Here is a 20,842-nt window from a genome sequence, read left to right on the forward strand (position 1 = left end):
GAGTGCATCTGCCAAAACGAAATCAACAGGTCGGACAGTTTATGCGTGGGACTGTCATCGGAAGCCCACAAAAATCAACGGTTCGTGGTAACAAAGAATTGGACTTTAAGCACACACTGTGGAAGATTTTGTGAATAAGTCTGAACTTTGAAATTCGACTACAGACAGGTATAACTAAACAATAACTACACCGATGGTTGAGTTTGAATGAAGCTACAATGCAATCCAATATACAATGCAACCCGGAGTTGGGGATAGTAAAACTTTTGAACCTGAAGTGATACACAAATAATAGTTATACCAAAATGAAGCCTTGTTCATGCATATATTTTTAAACTAGGAAGCAATGATTGAAATACACTAGGAACCACATAGTGTTGCCAGATGTATCCAAAGGTGGAAATCAATTTTTATGCAGAACATGTAAATAAAAAGACGTAGCTTGACATTTTGGTTTTACTAATAATGGTAAACAAGTAAAATTCACACTCAATGTTGCAAACTACCAATAACGCATGAGATAAAACCTTGTAATGAAACACATGTAAGTTTTCGAAGACTGGTGATGTGGGGAAAATTGTGCTGCATGTGATGTTTGCAATTATTAATGAATGCCAAATATCAAATAAAAAAAAACACGTAGTGTAATTTGAAAATAAGTAAAAATTCTACCAAGTTGGCAACACTGCCAACCGAATTGCAACGCACGTATAAACTATGATACTGAAGCAAATCATTTTTTTTTTTTTTAACTTTATCTTAACTTTAACACAGTTTCTGATTTAACGCGAAATATATATTTTATTTTCCAGTATCGCGAGCCGATTTTGTTCCGAGTTGGAAACCCTGTAACTCGAAAACTAAGCAGAATTCGACTCATGTTTATAGGAACTTTTCTACTGGATTTCATGTCAGGATTCATCTCCCAAAATTTTTATACTCCCTTTCAATTCGCCTTGTGTATATGACACAAATGCTCATAGGAAATATTTTGGGGTCCCGGGTTCGATCCCAGCCCCCGCCAAGTGAACTTTGTGGTGGACAAACACCGTGCTCGTGGGTTTTCTCGGGGTACTCTCGTTTCCTCCCACTTTCTTCATTCCACCATTTCACTCATCTCTCATTATCACCGTCTCCTTTAGCCTAACCGGCATAACCGTGGAACGTAAAACTCAAAGATTTCATTTCATTTTCATAGGAAATATTTATATTTCACGTACAAAAATCAAAATTGCAACAATTACTTGCGAATATTAGGGGCTGCAGCCGCATGAACGGTTAACAGATATTAAATATTTAGGTACTTCCCCAGGTGGGTTTTTGGAGAAAATGGCGTCCAAACATGGCGTCTTAATGAAATTTTCAGCTTTTCATCATACTATAACGTGGGATGTAATAATCAGAAACTTAAGTCCTTTACATTTTCAAGAGACCTAATGGAGTAGATTTCGATAATAAAAGCAGATGGTTGATATTCCTCGTGAGGACAGAGAAAAAAATGTTTGAAGTTAGTAAAAATTTCAAAGTTGGCAACATTGCGAGTGAATTGCGCGATTCCTATTGAACCAATACAGGAATTTTGGCCCTCCACCGAAACATACAATTTTATACTCTTGCTGCTATTGCGATTATGTTACTAAGTACACTCGTTTCTGTACAACAGAACTTTTAATTTGACATGTTTTTCAGTTTTTTGAGCAATCCGAGAGGAAGGCAGCCATTTTGGAAGGCTGTCTATCGAAGAAAATTTTTTTTAGCAAAAAGAAAAAATACGTGTCTGTTAATTTTGGATGTAGTTTTTAAAAAAAAAATAAATAAATAAATAAACAATCTGAGACAGTCGTGTGGACCACCCTGGACGATTTGAAATGGAATCACTCCAATGTGGAACCCAAACGACTGTGCGATCAGAAATATTTCACCATTTGCTACTGAAAGTCACCTACCTCAAACAAGCTTCCTTTCTTTCCATTTTGTTATTTCATTACTCACGGTAACACAGTTGATCTATGACCCTCTATTTCTAATACACTCAACTAGCCTTCTGCTAGATGGAGACTTCGACCCCAGACCTCTATATATGTTCGGCTTACGGCCTCGCACCTCATGTTTCAACCTTAACTTCGGATCCTCGTACGGCCGAAAAATTTAAACTCTTTACCTCTTTAGAATACAGATTTCAAAGTTAAAATGATAGGAACCCATGGAGGCTCAAATGATGGGTTCAAAAATTCGTCTCAAATGGTTTATCCGTTTTCCCTAATGAGACAGACGTCTTCGAAGTGTTTTTTATTATATTGATACAATAAATATAAACGTTTGTGAAAATTATTGACTGTGGAAGATCATTTTCAGTGTTTTTCCTTTTGTTTATACAGTATTTCAAGTAATTTTGTACATGTTTTTACGCTAAAATGTTTATTTGTTTTAGTAAAATTTAAATCAATACTGAACTGTTTTATTTTTTACAGTTAGTTAATTTGTTAACAACTGTAAACTCCTTTTATGTTTCACCTTATAATGCTGTAGGTTCATATTACTGGCTTTCTAACAATACTAACAATAACAAATACTAGAAACTAGGCTATTCATAATTGAGAAGAGCGAATAAGTACATCTTCCTCATCTTTGGAAGTAGCATGACAAATATCATGGAGCTAACAAAACTTAAATATTTACAAAATTTTCAGTCCAAAATGTTCATAATTTCTGGTTCATTTCAAATACAAATTTCTTCCATTTTAGAAGAAGGGAAGGAACTTAAAATGCTAACTGCATTACCTCGCTGAATTGCTAGACTAATGCGTTGAAATTTGTTAACAATAAACCGACTCGGTGCTTTATACTTAATTTTATTCTAATGAATTACTTGACAATTGAATTTGTATTTAAGTTTGGAATTGATTTGGCGATTACGTAGTGCATTGCAGTATTTTTTTTTTTTTAGTTTTACGTCCCACGTATATGCCGGTTAGGCTAAAGGAGGCGGGCGCGTTGCAATATTTACCATAATGTAAACATTAAAGTTTATATACACTTGGTACTAGCAATGGGCCAACTTGGATTATGACTATAGTTCACATTGGAGCATATTGCGGAAATGTTGTTCACATTCTTTTTTTTCTTTATATGATAACTAGTACAGGGTTCCTACTGATCTGGAGAAATCTATTTCCCTGATCTCTGGCAGGAAATTCCCTGACTTTCATGACAGGTGTCGAATGACGTTGTCATGTAAATAAGAATAAATAATAAATATTTATATATGAAAACATTTATTCTATAGAGACAAACAGCAATCAATTGCTCATACGTACATTCCACTTACCTTCAATTAAAAATATGAACAACATATATTATAATAACTGACTAAGCTGAAATTGGTATACAATTAATGTTAGAAAAACAATTTCATAAAATTTCCCTGACTTTCCCTGATTTTGTCTTTTTTTCTGAACTTCCTCGACCTGTAGCATTTTCCCTGAGTTTTCCCTGATTTTCCTAACCAGTAGGAACAATGTAGTATAATTATTATGTAGAATTTGTATATTTGGTAAATAAATCTTTTTGACTACTTAATTAACATTTTGAATAAGAACAAAGTTTGTTATTGTATTGTGTTTACATGGAGTTTGTTAAATATGTATTTTTAGTATATATGGAACACATAAAAGATACTTTTACCTTGTCTGTAATCTGATATTTTTTTTTAAATAACTGACTTTTTATTTTGAAAGAAGCAACTTGTTCTCTTTTTAATTATTTTAGCATTACTTTTTTTCCCTAGCATTAATAATTGGAATAAAGATTTTTTTAAAGTAGTTTGACATTACTCTATTTTTTAAATTAATGTGAATACCATTCACTCTAGCTTTGAAACTTCTTGTATAAAATGAAAGATAAAGTCTGCCCAAACCGTAAACTATTTAATAAATAATATTGTTAAAGTTTCGGCAACGTATCTTTGCCTTCATCAGACATATTCAAAATGTATCTCTGATACTCTAACAAAGAATGTGTCTGAGAATTATCTATCTGTTTGACAGATGACGTTTTAAACCGTAATTAAAATTTGATTAAAATGAATATGGTAAGATAGGAAAGAAGTTAAAATATTTTTCATGAACTATTCCATCCGTGCGAAGAATACGTACTTCGGTTACTATGTGTTAATAAACATTTCTTTGTTTTGTTTGAATCGAGTAAAAACTGGATATAGTAATATTTTAACACATTCTGATATACACGTCTGTCAAAACTGACACAGGGCAAAAGATATCTTTCAGTGCGAATTATATTACCACACCAGATTCGTGAGAATTTTTGCGCCTGGTTAGTTAAAAGAAGAATTAATTAATTGTTCGAGTCTTAATAGTTATTATTAAAAACTAACCTGAACTGGAGGTCCAACACCTAACTATTAAAAACAATGTCTCAGTTTTTCTTATTATTTATTTATTTATTTATTTATTTATTATTTATTTTAAATAACAATATATCCGAATAGTTTTCCAAAAGCAAAACTATTCGAAATGATCATAGTATTTCGTCTTCGTATTAAAAATGCAAGGATTGTTTTCAATCCATTACGTATCATTTTGCTAATAGATGCTGTATTTGAAAATTATTAAAACACGATGGGTCTAAACTAAAATTTATCATTCCACTATAGACGAAAGAAGTAAGAAATTGACATGAAAAGATAACGCCGCTTAATGGGTATGAAAATGCAATCTATGTGCACGAATTCAAGTACAAACAGCGAACCTTTGAATTCAATTGAAGAAAAAAAAAGTCTACATTTGATGAGTAACATTCATCCTCAGATAAGCGCGCGCACACACACGCACACCAGAAAAGGAAGAGAGAGAGATTTCCATCAAATTCGAAACTCAGTATTATAATTAAACCTAGTTTGTTCTGCGTTGCTTCGCCTTATAAACTTTTATTTTTAATGTAACATGCCACGATTATGTCCTTTAAGCTAAAGGAGACGGATAATTAATTAAAGTGAAGGACTGAAATTAAAATTTGTACTCTCCCCTACCGGGGATCAAACCCAGGACCACATGCACCACAGCCACTCGCGCTTGCTACTAGACCAGTGCGGAAAGTTATTTAGAAATTCCGCTTAGGGTACAATTTGTCAACTTTCTTTTTTCTCTGCATATAAAAATGACTTCTCGTAATTAGGTAAAGAAAACCGTTGAAATACTTATTTTTTGATTATACTTAACACTTGGTTTAAACTAGTGTAGGGCACAAAAACCTGTTTTTCGGATTTTAGAAAACCGAAATCGGTTCCGGTTTTTTCCAAAATTTGTTCTATTTCTGACAAGAATTGTGATTTTGTTGATCTCCAGAAACCGATTCCGTTTCCACAGAACCAGTTCTGTGTTTTCCAAAAGTTTTCACCGAAATCAGTTCGGCGAAAACCGAACCGGTTTTGTAGAAAACCGAAACGTCAATTTTGCGGATTTCGATTTTTCTAGAAATCTGTTTTGCCCATCCCTAGTTTAAACTAGGTTTTGATGAAGTCATTTTCATTAAAATGCTTATCCTAACGGACAGATGCGTCAAAAATAAAACCTAGAAATATGGTATTTCATGAGCCTCTCATATTAGGAAGATAAATGTATTTATTTATAAACTCATTCAAAGTAAGATGTCACGTGATCGAGTTCTCGAAACTTTCGCTTCTATTGGGGGGACTGCTTTTTAATTTTCGTTTCTCATTTGTATTAAAATATGCCTATTACAATGAAATTTTGAACATTATGATTATTGAGTAGGTATTATTTCATTTTTTTAAATGTTTATTCTAAGGGAAGAAAGGGATGTAGATTTTTAACAAAGAATAATAACGGCTGCGCCGTCCGAAATCTATTTTTCAACAACACTTGACTAGCTGTTTCCTTCATTTCACTGAGAAATGCGGATCTTGCGGGGGAAGGGGGGCTTAAGTACTTCCGTATAGGAAACGGGCATTTTGGTTAGTTTTATATACCTTAGTAATTATGAGTGTTCGTAAGACGTGAACTCTACATCGAACTGTTCACCCTTACAAACATTTCGACTATTATGATTTCGCACCATGGTTATAAGAGCATGAACATTCGACCAGTTCTCAAAACTTCTAACAGCAGGGAGGGAAAAAAAAACAATTCCACATATTCGTCATATGCATATCAACGCTAACAAACCCACGTGAGCCAGTGTGAAGTGGTTGGTTGTCAATACGAAGTCTTGAAATAATACTTCAAGCTTCAACCTCGACAACAGAATTATGGTTTCCGACATTACATAGTTAATAAACTGATCTATTTTAAAAATATGTAATCATAATAGCCAAAAGATATAGCCAAATTCTTCTGTATGTTAAGTATATCTTCGGAAAGGGAACTGTACTTTTCGAAGCAAAACTAAAAGAATAATAATACCTGCTAACTTCCTGCCTTTGACAAAACTAGACCCTGTGTGTTAATTCCTTCCGTGGGTTTGGCTAAGTGGGCAGTACACATTTCTAATGCATCCCCCTTATCCCAAGAAAATATATAAAAGCTAACCAACTACTGCAGAAGATATCAAGTTACTCCAATCGAAATATAATTCAGGGAAGGGGGGGGGGAACTTTCTGATTCTCCGTTTTTCTCCTTGTTCCTTAAACTACAAAGACTCCGTTTGTCGAGTGCCTTCAAAATAATATTTGGTAGTGTGGTTTACGAAAAGCTGATTACTGTTGCACAATCCTCCTTCAGTGTGTGACGTCCTAATTGTTTTTTTTTTTTTTTTTTTTTTTTTTTTAAGAATAGTAAACACAACAATCACAATGATTTCACTACATTATTTTCCATCATTTTCAAAGTACTAGAACACAACATTGTTTTGGTTTCTCAATACCCAATATTTTGAAAAACAGGAAACGTAGGGATTTTTTTCGGGGGGGGGCTTTGCTCGCTTCCTTCTTTCCCTAACAGTGGATACATTCCCCTGCACAATTTATGAAAAAAGGAACTTTTTTTTTTAATATCCACAGAGCTATATGGCAATGACACTACAATAACCCATCTTTATATAATTTTAAAATACATTTAAAAAAAATCAACGCTGGAAATCACGTGTTACAACGCCACACACACACACATACATACACAATTTCAGTGTAATACCGAATACTGAGCAGCATGATTGCATGCTCGAGTGTGAGGGTTAAGACTGAACGTTATAGAGAAAGCTCCCAGAAAAGTATTTTACACAACAGGTGAGGAAGGAGCAGGTGAATTTAAAAAGTAATCGCGGAATTCCACAATACTTTTAGGTCACCGAGTAACATTGGATAACAAAATTTAGATTTCAAATTACGGTAGAGCCCTTTTCGCATGGGAAATAAGTGCAGGATGCACACACTATGCCACTGCTTTTAATTCAAGCACTTTGTTTCTGCGTACTCGAACAAAAGAATCCATTACCTTTAATTAAATAAGAGCTCTACTGTAAACAGGAGAGTCATGCTATAAATTTAATAATTAATTTCGATGCTAAAATTTATTTATGTAATTTCAAATTCGTACTTAAATACGTTAAACTCTACCCAAGAGAATGGAAGTTTTACTTGATGATGCTAAAATGATAAAGTGCCATGAGCTGCATTAGTGGCAACTGTAACGATGCCAGACTTTACAGGACTTATTCCATCTCCATAATACTCAAAAGCAAACTCAGTAGCTATAATTATTATTAACGATAGTTTCAAATTACTACAACAGCAGCACATACCTCGTCTGATCTCTTCAATTGAACCAAGGTTTGACAAAAAGCTGTTTCTACTGAATGCAATATATTCTCATTTTATCCCTTTTCCAGAATAGAGGACAAATTTTATTACATTACATCCAATATTGGTTTCCATTCAATACAACAATGAATTATACAGGTTACAATAATTTTGGAACACAAAAACATGACCTGTAGATCATTTACCAAAATCTAACCCAAATAAAAAAAAAATGGTAAGTGGAAGCTGCTTAAGTTATAGAACCAGTCTTCTTTTACGATCCAAATAGATTTAATTTTCAGCAAACATTCTTCCAAAATTTCTTTTCCTGACAGGTCTCTACCAATGACAAAGAAGTGACTATCGGGTTAGCTTGAATCGAACTCATTCACAAAATCTGTGTCGAATTATTTATGGCAGATCAAGATAGAATGTACAAAAATACATGATCGAATAAATAAATAAATAAATAAATAAATAAATAAATAAATAAATAAACCAGACTAGACTAACTGCACAGGATATGATTCATTCGAGAGCTTTTATCTGCGCCGATAAACCTTCGCGCTCAAATGGAATTCATACGATGTAAAATTGATCACCACCTCAGAGTGTCATCTGAAATACACTGTTTTCCGAAAGTCCTCCAAATAACTCGAAATTCTGATGATGCATAAAAGATACTTTCCACTAAATAAAAAAACTAAACAGCCAGCCAAAAACAAAGATTTTGATGATCAAGCTTTCGATATTCGTCCCCCTTTCTGATAGGAAGGAAATGGAACGTTCAAAAGATTTCGTAAAATGTACAGAAAAAATATTAATGTCGCAAAGTCTAGAGGTTTTAAATTTGAAAATTGGGTCTTTTGTACATGTATAGAAAATTGACGATTCCCCAACAGTTGTCCACATTTAAGATTCTCAAACAAAATGAATGTCTCGGAAGTATTTAAGATTTCGGAAGAGAGAATTTCAAATCCGGATATTAAATTTGCCTGCAAATACTTCAAAAAGTACAAGACTATTTGGTATATGGACAGGGGGAGGAGGGAATGTCGAGGAATTAATATCTTGTTTCGCTTTATTGTTTGTTCTCCGATTCCTTCAGCCAAGAGGAAAAAGGAGATAACCAATCCGAAGAGCAATCGACAAGTCCTTGAAAGTGCATTCTCTTTCTTTTCAATCGGCCAATCTTCTTCACCCTCACTCATTACATTGAAATCCTAAACCAGTTACGCAATTCACGACGTGAAGCGTGAACGGAAGAAAAGCCAGGAAGAGTCCACACTCTTCACACAATCCACCAATGACGACTCAGAAAGAAAAGACTTCAACTTGTTGCTTGATTTCTTTCATTGCAAGACGAAAAACAACGACCTTGAGAACATTGTACAGAAAGAAAGAAGAAAGAAAAAGGCAATTACACGAAAGAAAAGACGCTTACTGCCCACTCTTAGAAAATATAATTCTATCCGCCAAATTATGAAGAGGCACATTCTTCCTTACAAACACGTTGCTGTTTCTCCTACACATTGCTTCATGACTCACGGACATGATTGTGTAGACTGGATTCTTTCTTAATCTCATGATTAAAAAAAAAAAAAAAAAAAAAAAAATCTATAGTAATCTGCATTATGGAACCGTAAATACTTTTCTGGAAGGGGGAGAGTTTAGAAACTCGATTTAGACTAATCAGTTTTTCTTTCTTTCTTTCTTTAATACGAGTGTAATACATATAAACGTGGATATTCTCCATAGAAAACTCTTGAAATGACTACATGCCTTCCTACAAGTCCGAAATTAAGCTTCAAAGTACACGGGGCGGATATTAATGGTGGATGATATTGGAAATTGACCGTTGATCACTATAGAACATCACGACTGACTAAACTAAGGCTGAAACAAGAGAAACTTTTTTTTTTTTTTAAACAAAATATAACTTCATAATTGTTATAATCAAGATTGGTGGTGGAATAGCAAGGCATTTCCAGAAAATCTGAAAGAGAACAACTCAATTACTCACTCCAAACGACAAAGAATACAATAATTCGCGCTGATTGTAATACTATACTACTAATGAAGATATTAATGTTTACATTTCCGTACGAAAAAGAGTTCTTTAGGTGCTAGAGAAGCTATCAATATGATGTCTTCCTCAATGCTCACCTTGGAACCTCTTCCTCTACTTCTGGGGACATGGTCATTATTTGTTGGCAAATTTGTCTTCAAAGAAAAACCACTGCACTCAACTTTCCTGTGTGACAGAATACACACACTTTACACCCACAAAACACAAAATCAAAAAGTTCAGAGCAAGAAAAAAAAAAATCACTACAAAACTTCGACGCACCAGTCACAACGCAATAAATTGTATCACTTCATTATCCCAGACTATATAATTGAATCATTTCCACATTACCATTCAGATGTGTGAGAGAACACTTTCACTAACTATTAATGTGTCACACTGGTGAAAACAATTTTCAACAACAGTCCTGCATCAATAAAACTTGTTTTTTTAAGAGACTAGAACGAATAATTGGAGAGAGTTCCACTAACACTACACAACCTTATCCCCTCCAATGCGCTACAGCAACAAGCGACTGCACTGAGAAAACCGCTTGCCAGCCACGGCTGTTCCACTGCCCGCTCCCCGGAACAGTCAACTCAACCCGACAGATCCTGCCATCTTGCGGCGGGACTTCTAAGCACTGAATAATTATTCTACTCACTCCACGGAGACATGAACAACTTTTGATCTCGGACTAAAAAACGATGGCGGCCATGCGTTTACTTTACGCGCTGCGGCGAAAGGCTTGGCTCCACGTTTCAGAGCAGGGAAAATATATCGGAAAAAATTATCAAAAACAAAATGGAAGACAATTCTGAAACGGGTGACTTGTTTCATTATTTAAAATTCTCAGCTTCTCTATACTGAAGAAGTGTTAAGGTAGTTGTTCAGATCTTATTAGAGAATTCGAAAACACCCCACATGGTTTGGTTTGGCTTCTCGATTTCCCAATAACACTGTAAATGCTATTAAGCATTTCAAAAATATATATTTCATGAAAATAAGACTCAGTAATACCATTTCATATTCTCATGGGGGAGGGGGATAAGGCAAGACTGTCCACCGACATAAGAGTTACATGTTTTTATTAGTATATCAGTATACAATTTATTAAAAAGTATGTGTTCCTCAAACTCAGAAGCAACAAATGACGCCCATGAAGGACAATCTCACCAGCTCGCGCCTAGTGAGCTTCCTGGCGGACAAACACCATGTGCATGGGTTTTCTCGGAGTTCTCCAGTTTTCTCCTACTTTCTTCATTCCACTATTTCATTTATTTCTCATCGCCGTCGTCTTTAGCCTAGCCGGCATAATCGTGTCACGTAAAAGTCAATGATTTCCATTTCATTTAATTTTTCAACTAAATATTTCTTTCTTAAAATATTGCAATATTAACTATTTTAAGAATAACCACAGAATATCGTAGGTTGTAATGATTAAAAAGAGAAGAAAAAACACTTGAAATGTCACGAAGAGAGAAGACCTAATGAGATCTTAAATGGATGATTATTTGATTTTTGTGTTTCAAACTACTATCCTCGATTAGTATTTCAAAACACCTCCGACGCGGGAGTTCCAGGAATATTTAATAATGGAACATGAGAAATGCGACCCCTACTCTACACTTTTCTCATCACTAATGGAAATAATTTCGTGGAAAAAAAAAAAAACTGTATCAGCTAATTGTAAAATATCAGCCACACACAAAAATATACTCGTTGCGGATAGAAATATTCTTCCTTGTACCATTATCATGAAATGCTCTGTCTGCTGATTGACGTTTTCCTATCACAACACAATGATTCTATGCGACTTTTGCTCAACAGTGTACGAAAAAGTGGGGCATTGAAGTTCGTACATAATTCATTCTAGTAATCCATTCTAACTTTTGAAATGTTAGCAGCCCGACTCAAAATTTACAAGAGAAATAATGCAAAATGAAGGTAGTCTGTTTCTCAACCTGAAACGTTTAAGTAAAAAGAAATTCCAAATTTTATTTACAGTAATATCAAAGAACATTTTCAATTTTACTACTGAACAACTGTTTTAATTATACCAAAAAAGAAAACCTGATTTTAGAAAAATACCTGTATGAACAACCACATAAACAAATATTACCCTCTTGTTGTTAAGAGACTCATCTCTGCTTCTTAGCTGGTGTAGAGGTAGTGTTGGTTTAGTCAAGTTTCATTTGCGGAGAATGCTTTCAATACATGCTGCCGACTATTCTGGGTATTTTAAAATAACTCTCGAATAAGGTAATACTTCTTTATCTTATGAAGGTGATATTTCTCACAATAGTGTATCCTGTCCTAAACTCATACAGTTGTGACTAGTACAATAAATTAATGTACCATTGCTACTTTTTTGTTTTTGTTAAGTTTTCATTCTAAAAGGTTAAATCGTAATCAACGCTGCAATTTTATGTGCATCATTCGAACTCCGAATCAATTTTTTAACATCGAACTATAGAACACCACTGTAATTATTTTCACTTTTCTTTTTTTTCAAAATACTGCATACTGAAAACCAAAGCTTAATTTATTACAATCAGTATTTCCAATTGAACATAATTTTACTGTTTAATTAATTATATGTGCAGCATTTTTGTAAATCCTTTGCTTTTGAGAACATCATCTTAACTTAAAAAAAAAAAAAAAAAAATTAAAAACAGGCGATGTACTATTTTTCTATTTGTATTTTTCACTTGAAACTGCATGATTATTTTCGTTTTATATTTAAATTATATCCAACACATACTATTTTTGTCACTAAATATGTAATTTCAACACACAAAAAAATTAAATGTCGACTCTAAGCAGGGAATGCGTGTTATTATTCAGTTTAAAATTTCTTATCGTCGCGAATTCTATCCAGGAATTTGAAGCTTAAAATATATAAAACTACAATCCTGCCTGTTGTGCTGTATGGATGCGAAACATGGTCGCTTACGCAGATCGAATGTATCTGAGAAAATCTTAAGACGAATATTCGGACGCAAGAGGAACGAGAATGGGGAATGGCGGAACTTCATGACGAAGAACTGCACAATTTATATTGTTTACCACACTATGTTAGGGTCATGAAGTCTAGGAGGCTCAGGTGGGCAGGTCATGTAGGGAGAGTGGAAGACAGGAACGCTTTCAATGTTTTGATTTGAAATCCAATCGGAAAACGTCCACTAGGAAGACCTCGGCGCAGATGGGAGGATATTAAGATGGATCTCGCAGCAGTAGGAATATAAAGTAGAAACTGGACCAGCTGGCTAAGGACAGAAGTCACCACTAATCTTACTGTCATTTCTGATTCAATACATGGTTGTGTTCGCACATTGTACTCTTATCCTATTAACACTGCTGGAAGACTGAATGAAAACAAATTAGGGGGGGGAGTAGTGTCGATAGCATTACCCCTTCACCAGAGCTTAGGCAACGAGGGTTCCGGAATTTAACCCTCCTTTTGAGTAAGCCACGTATAGTAAGTATAACAAGTACCATATTAAGATGTATACCCAACACCTGAAAATATATGAACTTGGAAGCTCGAGATCATCTTTGTGAAATGTTTCATGGAATATTTTTAGATCTGAAAGTACTCACTGAAATGCAGAAAAAAAATTAGAACAAAACACACAAGCTGATCGCCATGATTCAATCTGAAAATTAGTTCTATAAAATATCTTCTTCTGTATCCTTGAAAACGCATTTCAAGAAGAACGAGCATTAAGCCTCCAAGATCCTAAAAATGATCGTTCATTTTTTTTTTTTTATTTTTCTCTTTCTTCTTTACGCTGTGACGTTAACACTAATTTGCATTACATATTTGTTTTATCAACAAACCTTGTACTGCATCTGTTATATTTTGATATTAAATTTTTGGTTGAGAGTCGAAAATAATTTTCGATCACTTTCCTGATATTAGAAAATCCGAGTTCATTTTGACGTTCTTTTAAAATAATTGCAGAGATCAGAATATGTGTTAGTTCGCATCGGACGGAAATGTTTCATTTTCTTCTAGTATATCTATGGCGAAGTCATCACAAACTTACCATGAAACCGTAGTTTCATTTTCGGATATCGTCTGAGATTCAATACCATCATAAGGGCAGAATGACAAAGGAAACATTAAAACCGTTCGGAGCAAGATCCGCGCTATACAGTGAGTGGCCGAACACATCTCAGTGCAACGGCTGTGGAAAGGTTGTCAACCACTGTATAGGTCAGATTATTGCTGAGTGATTTTCCTGTCTGTAAGCATTTTGACAGTGATGAACTACTGCAGACGACTTTCAAACATTGATTTTACTTCCAGTAGTCTCAAGTGTTACGACATGGAAGTTTATTCCAAATGTCTGAATTCAGTTCCATATTATATGGCATGGAGAATGTACTTCCAATTGACTGATTTTGGAGGGGGGTGAAACCATACCATAATACAGGCGCAAATTGTTGAATTTCCTCAACCAGATTATTACAAATTTCTTTACATACATATATACATGAAACATATATATAAAACGATAATTATGCATGTTGTGTTGTATGGTATGGGCGAAGAAGCAGTTTTTCTTTTTAATGAAATCCAGGGCCGATTTATTCGGACCCAAAAGAAACTGGAATGGAGGATGGTGCCGTTTACTTACCTATCTAGGAGGCTCAGGCAGGCAGATCATGTAGCTGGAAGAAAGCAGACAGCTTCTATCGGAGAAAGATCATTACGAAGACCTAGGCGCAGATGGGAGGAAATTAAGATGGATCTCGCAGAAATAGAAATACGAAGTAGAAACTAGATCTAGTTGGCTAAGGACACAAGTCAATGGAGAGCTTTTGTGAATGTGATATTGGACCGCAGATGATTTGTAAGAATATGTTCCTTGGTATAGAAGGAATAAAATCCACACTTTTTTTTTTCGTCAAATTACAGCGTAACTTATAGCAAAATTACAATCAAACAAATACGAGAAATATGTCCATATTAAAATATCGCTCATTATTGAAACAAGCACTTTCTCCTCTGACCATTCCACGATATCTTTCGGAATAATAATATTAATAAATTGTAATTAAACTTTTGCGTGTACTTTCTTCGAGATTAAGAAAATATGCTTACTGTAATGAAATCCGGCCAGAACAATGTGATAAAATCCACCTCAAGCTCACAGTCTGAACATATCCGTAACGTGGATAAGAAAATTTTACACGACAAATTTAGTTTTAATTTTTGTTTCATGTAATACCGTAAGTTTCCTTTAGTCATCCTAATCTACATTGTTTAGACTTGGAATTGCTGTCAACAATAACAAGTTAACTTACTCCATCTTGAAAATCAACCATAAAATTCGATTTAAAAATTATCAAATTCTCACATAGCAAGCCAAGTTTTGTTGTTGTAAATCACCATTATGATATGTAGTTGAAATTTGAAAGAAAGGAGCGGGTAAACCTAGTGTCTTTTTTTTTTTCTATTTTTAAATAGGATTTCCCCAAAATGTAACGCATTTATAGAAACGTGATGCGTTCTCTCTTACAGGCTCTCCAATTAGGCCTATTGCTTGGTACTGAGCAAAAAGGGGGCAAAAACACCCTCAAACAACTAACGATATGCCACCAGCAGAACAACGCTTGGATAAATGTCAAATTGAGTTTTTTATACTAATTTGAGATCAGTGGCGGCGATTTTGTCGTTAAAAGTGTGGGGGAAAGACACGATCTGAATATTTGTATATCAATCTTAGTTTTTCTAGTTGTTTCTAACACTTTGAGGAAAGGTTCTACAACTAATAGGATACTATCTTTTTTGGTTAAGATACCGTATATTGTATTTCGTATTTTATTAAGTACCTTGACAAGACCAAAAGGAAGTAGGTACTAGTCCTTTGTATTCTTAAACAACGAAGGTTTAAGAAGAAATTTGATTCCTTGATCATGAACATCTTAAAATACTATTATCTGGAAGATTGTGTGATCAGATTATTTAATACTAAAATTTACAAAACAAATACAGAGAAAGGATACTACTCGTAGTAATGAATAAGATTTGTTTTGCAGAAGTCATATTGAAACTAGGGATTAATGAACAACTTAATTTTTAATTCCACACATGCTATTAAATGAATGTTACTCTTAGAAAAAGAGACAGTTAATACTACAAGCATATGACACGACATTTAAAGAAATATTTACTTTTGCAGCTTCCTGAAACATGTTAGTTTCCGTTAGGTGCAGTTTTCACTTTCTTGGAACACATTAAAACAGAATACTTTGAATCACTCCACACTCCAGTTATACAAAATAATCCCAACACCTAGAATTATGATTGAATTCACTAAATTTGATTGTATATACATTCGTACACCCCTAAACACACCACTTCACTCGTATAGCCTATTACACTGCAAAACAATGGAAAAGGCAGAAGTTGTACCTTATTACTTTCTTTTTAATAAATATTCCTTACTATTAGAAAGAAGAGAAGACATTTTAGGAATTGTCCATTTTTGTGCAATTAAAGAATAACTTGTAAAAGATTTTTTTTTTCTTTCTTTGCGAAATGTTCTCTCAATTAGTTTCAAAAAGGCTGAATAACATACTGAGCCCTTGTAAGAAGAAGTGAAAGTATGCTAGAATTATTGTGCTCCAAAGGTTAATTTTTGGGTTATTTTCCGTGACAATTTAACGCAATTCCTGTAGCTTTCTTAACAACACGGGAAGACAACCAATACGTATTCACGCAACGACAAATATTATAGGGTATCATTTTTTTCCTCTGAACTAGTAATACATACAACAACTTTACATTTCCGAATGAAACTATATACATTAATGGGTTACTTCAAGAAAGTGGGGGGCAACTGCCCCTCCCCCTAATCGACTCCCATGTTTGAAATGTTGAATCAATGGAAGCCGCCAAGCCATATTTCGGGGTATTTTGTACCCCACTATTTGTGCATCAGAATTATGCACATGGCGGCCAACGTGTTAAACATTTTTAAGTTACGATATTTATCTCATTTAATTCTCATATTTGAGGTAACTTTTCCAGGTATCCCACGAATGTGCACGTTTTAAAAAGGTTTCATTGAATTCGCCGTTCTCAACTTAATATATAAAACGCAATTAGAAATTTACACAAACGTGGGAACCTTTTACTTAGTGGTAAGGTCGTTATTTCATGTTTCAAAAATTTGATTTTCTTAATTCCCACCCTAACATTCTTATATTCATTAATATCAATCTGTGTTACATTAAGTTAGTATTTTAACAAGGATGTTCTGACGAATACATTTACAAGCAATTCCTTGTATATTTACTAAAGCATCTTACAGTGTGTAATCAACATGACTCCTAATGACTTACTAATTCAAACTTTGACAACAATCTTCCACAATCAACGTGGATGCAGTGCTTTCGGAGTACAGAACTACGATAAGCTCGTATTCTCCGATTTCTTTTCTGTTTTCAAATTGCTCTTTGATACAGAACATATGCTTCGTAATTCCTTGAAAAACTTATGATGATGTCGCTCATTGTATTACAGGCCTATCCGTCCAGTGACTAACCCTGCAAGCGTATTGCCCCCCCCCCCAGTAGTTTGAATGAACTGGCAACAATGAAAAAATACCAAATGGCGTGATGCGACTTCCAGAAACTTCTTGCCGCCAGCAGGTCGCCATGGGGTTAATCGTCAAGTGGAAAAACGGTGGCTTCTTGAAACCTCGAAGATTCTAGGTAAAACTGCTCGATCTAAGAAACGACTACGCCAGTGAAGAAGAAGAGTAGAGCCTTCTTCCCAGTCGTGGTATCAAACACTTTCCATCATTCGCTTCCAAGAAGTTTCACTCGTGCTCAACTGCGTGAATGAAAACCTCGTTACAAGGTCCGTTATATTTACATCTCTACATTATTGTTCTCCGTCCTTCACACTCGCTGGCACACTTTCATGCACTCAAACTCTGTTACTCCCTCTTCGTTCAAAGATCCATAACTCCTCCAAATGAAAATACAAGTGAATATTTCTTTAGCGAGATGGTCATCTCAGTTTAGAGGTCTGCACGGGCTCGGGCCGGCCCTGGGTCTACAAAGCATATATGGTATCACTTCGGGCCTAACTTTGTAAATATACTATAAAACGATATTTATTGGACCGTTCTTTCTGGAGAACTTTTAAAGCACAATTGAAATTAAACCTCTAGTTACTCTAAAGAAAAATACAATCTTGCGTTAATTATTAAGTTTCTGTAATTTGGGCTTATTTCGGGCTCATTTGAGTATCACATGAGCTCAGGCCTATATGTTAAAATATGTTTCGGACTCGGGTCGGGCCTCAGATTATAATTCACGGGCCGAACCGGGCCCGGGCTAAAAATTCCGGCCCGAGCAGAACTCTATCTCAGTTATGAACTTCACTGCTCCTAAAATAGGCGTCGTCCTCCCAATTTGTAATTAAAATCTACCAATAACGCTCTTACCTGAATTTTGCAATACTATTAGCAGGGCCAACAAGATATGGTCTCTGGCATTTCTTACCACATGCGGAAGGACAGTACAGCCCCTACTTTGGTACTAGTGTTACCCACCTCGGTCAATCCGTCTTACACCATTAATTAAATTGCCACTACAGATGCACCGAAAAAACCCTTGACACAAGAGTATTAGCAATGTCACTGCGAGCTGCCAAAAAGACTTTCTGTTGCTGGCTCCCCTATGCCGTTCACGAAATCTGGACTGTTTAAAGGTTGCTGTAAAGAAACCTGAACTGCAAACAGCACCACACTTCATCTATCTTCCTAAAGGAGAAACAAATATTCACAATAATTTAGACGAATTTACGAGATAAACGTTGAAACTTCATTCGAAGACCCAAATCAACAACCAGATCAGTAGTATCATTTTAGATACTGCCTAGGAAAGGGAGGGGGACAGCATTGTCCACTGATTTCTTTATTAGTATATTTTAACAAAAGGTTATAACAACATTTATATATATGTCTGTATTTTCATTAATTTCGATCGTGTCTGAAGAAGGATATGCTAGATATCCGAAACAGTAACAAATTATAATTTAAAATAAAGTAAAGTATTAAGCTTTGGTCAGTGTCTCTTTTGTTAAAACAATTAATCCAAAGCCATGAATAGTCTTAGTATATTTTATTATTATATATATTTAAAAAAAAGCATATGTTTCTGTAACTCAAGGAGAGGCAATTGCCTTCCCCAAATAACGCTCCTGAACCACTTAATCCGTGCATTCCTTGAGAATCTTGTTACTGGGAACATGTTATCGGGGTATTTGAAAAGAAGTATTCTTAACAATGAACGGAACGTAATGATTAAAAAGAACACTGATTTATTCTCTGAAGACTGATTCGATTTTATCTTTGAGTGGAGTTCAGGCCGATTAAGCCTATCCAGCGCCGTTTCTGCAGTTGAAGATAACTTCCAACTGGATCTGCAGCCATAAACACGAAATTTGGAATGAAGTGGGGCTCTATCTCCGTAGATCTAAATCCAGAAATGGCATTTTCCGGTGTGGCTGATTTTCCAAGACTCATTCAGGAATTCACCAAACTGCAACCTTGTTACTCTGCAGTCAGGGGATTCCTCGTCCACGTTGCTACAGCACTGTAAAAACTACTCTTCAATGACTTAAAAGCCGGTTCAAAGGTTGGAGATAGTGGGTCATGTGGCTCGGAAGATAAACTAATAATACTATCCGTTCATGCAAATTCCAGCTTTCTACTGAGTTACAGTGCGATGCCTGTGCATCTAATATAAGAATTACTTTTCCCTCTGGCTTTCGAGAAGTGAAATGCGTTCGTAGACATGCAGGGAACAGAGTTGCCCTTATGAAGGCTGATCTCTCAGACACGTAGACAACTGCTACTGTAAGCATTCCATCATCGATTTTTTTTTCTTTCTTAATGATGGAGACTAACGAAAAAACAAAAACGTAATTATGTTCTATATTTTTTCTGAACAAGTCACTACTGGAACTCCTTCTGAAACTAAATTTGATGTTACAAGATCTTCGAAATTAAGTCTTGATCGTTACAGGTCCCATCTAATCTTAACACTTCACCTCAATTTGTTCAATATAGAGAAATCAAAGGATCTTTCACCAACAAGAACTCCTGCAAGTACAATTACAAATGAACTTCCAATAAGTACTGACCACTAGTGATATGATCACTTTCTCCGTACACATTACGGATTTGGTAGGTATATTTTGGAGCACCCTATACACAATTTACTACGAAAGAATTAAAATATAAAAGTATTATCAAAGTTAGCCTTGAAAATATATAGGCCAACTCTCTCGGAAAATTATGGGTCAACTCTTCCAAATTTAAAAGGTCACATTGACATAAGACGTGGTAAAGTAAGAGACTGAGTTACAAAAATCTATATAAAACATGATAGTCTATTACGGATTTTCAATAATAGCCTTTTTTAAAAAGAAAAAAATCGCACTTCTGCTTACTTCTCTCTCCGGTCACAAAATAATTGACAGCTTTGAAAGAACAAGGCTGTTTCTTTCTTCCCCCCCCTTATTTTTGACACCAACCACTACTTATACGCAATAATTGACTATTGTATCAAAAGCTTTCCACCTGCCGAATTACACTCTATTCTGGCTACTGCTGTACAAATTAAGTGCATTGGCCATCTTCCCTTTATAGCCATCTCACTCAGAATTACGGTATCTGCTCGCAAAGTGACAGAGGTTCACAGTTCCCGGCATTTCAGTGACCGGAAGTCGACCCACTCTCTCTGAAACGCTATATTCTTGTACCCTAATGTACGCAATTTTAATAGCTAGCTTTAAAAGATCAATTAGCCAAGAAGATTCACGTTTCGCCTAATTACATCTATGGGTACAGGGCTTTTCGAACATTGGTGAGCAACCGAGTTTCTTTTTAACAGGACTGTACAACAATCCACATACAGAACAATACTATCTTCCCAAAAGCAATTTGGCCAGACAATATCGGGTAGGC

At 35.0% G+C, this 20,842-nt stretch overlaps 1 protein-coding gene across 4 annotated transcripts in view; it reads right to left on the reverse strand.

The window, feature by feature from the left end:
- The window catches only part of Imp (IGF-II mRNA-binding protein), a 327,619-nt gene that overhangs the window by 121,851 nt on the left and 184,926 nt on the right, over positions 1-20,842 (reverse strand). The window contains exon 1 of one of the 4 annotated variants that reach the window (XM_081737328.1): positions 9,941-10,374. The exons of the other annotated variants lie outside the window; for them this stretch is intronic. Coding sequence (XP_081593454.1) covers positions 9,941-9,978 — 38 coding nt within the window. The 5' untranslated portion in view covers positions 9,979-10,374. Of the gene's footprint in view, positions 1-9,940; positions 10,375-20,842 lie in introns of those variants that run through there. 4 annotated transcript variants of the gene reach the window in all.

This window comes from Thermobia domestica, chromosome 13 (assembly GCF_964235325.1).
Source record: "Thermobia domestica chromosome 13, izTheDome1.hap1.1, whole genome shotgun sequence".
Lineage (NCBI taxonomy): Eukaryota > Metazoa > Arthropoda > Insecta > Zygentoma > Lepismatidae > Thermobia > Thermobia domestica.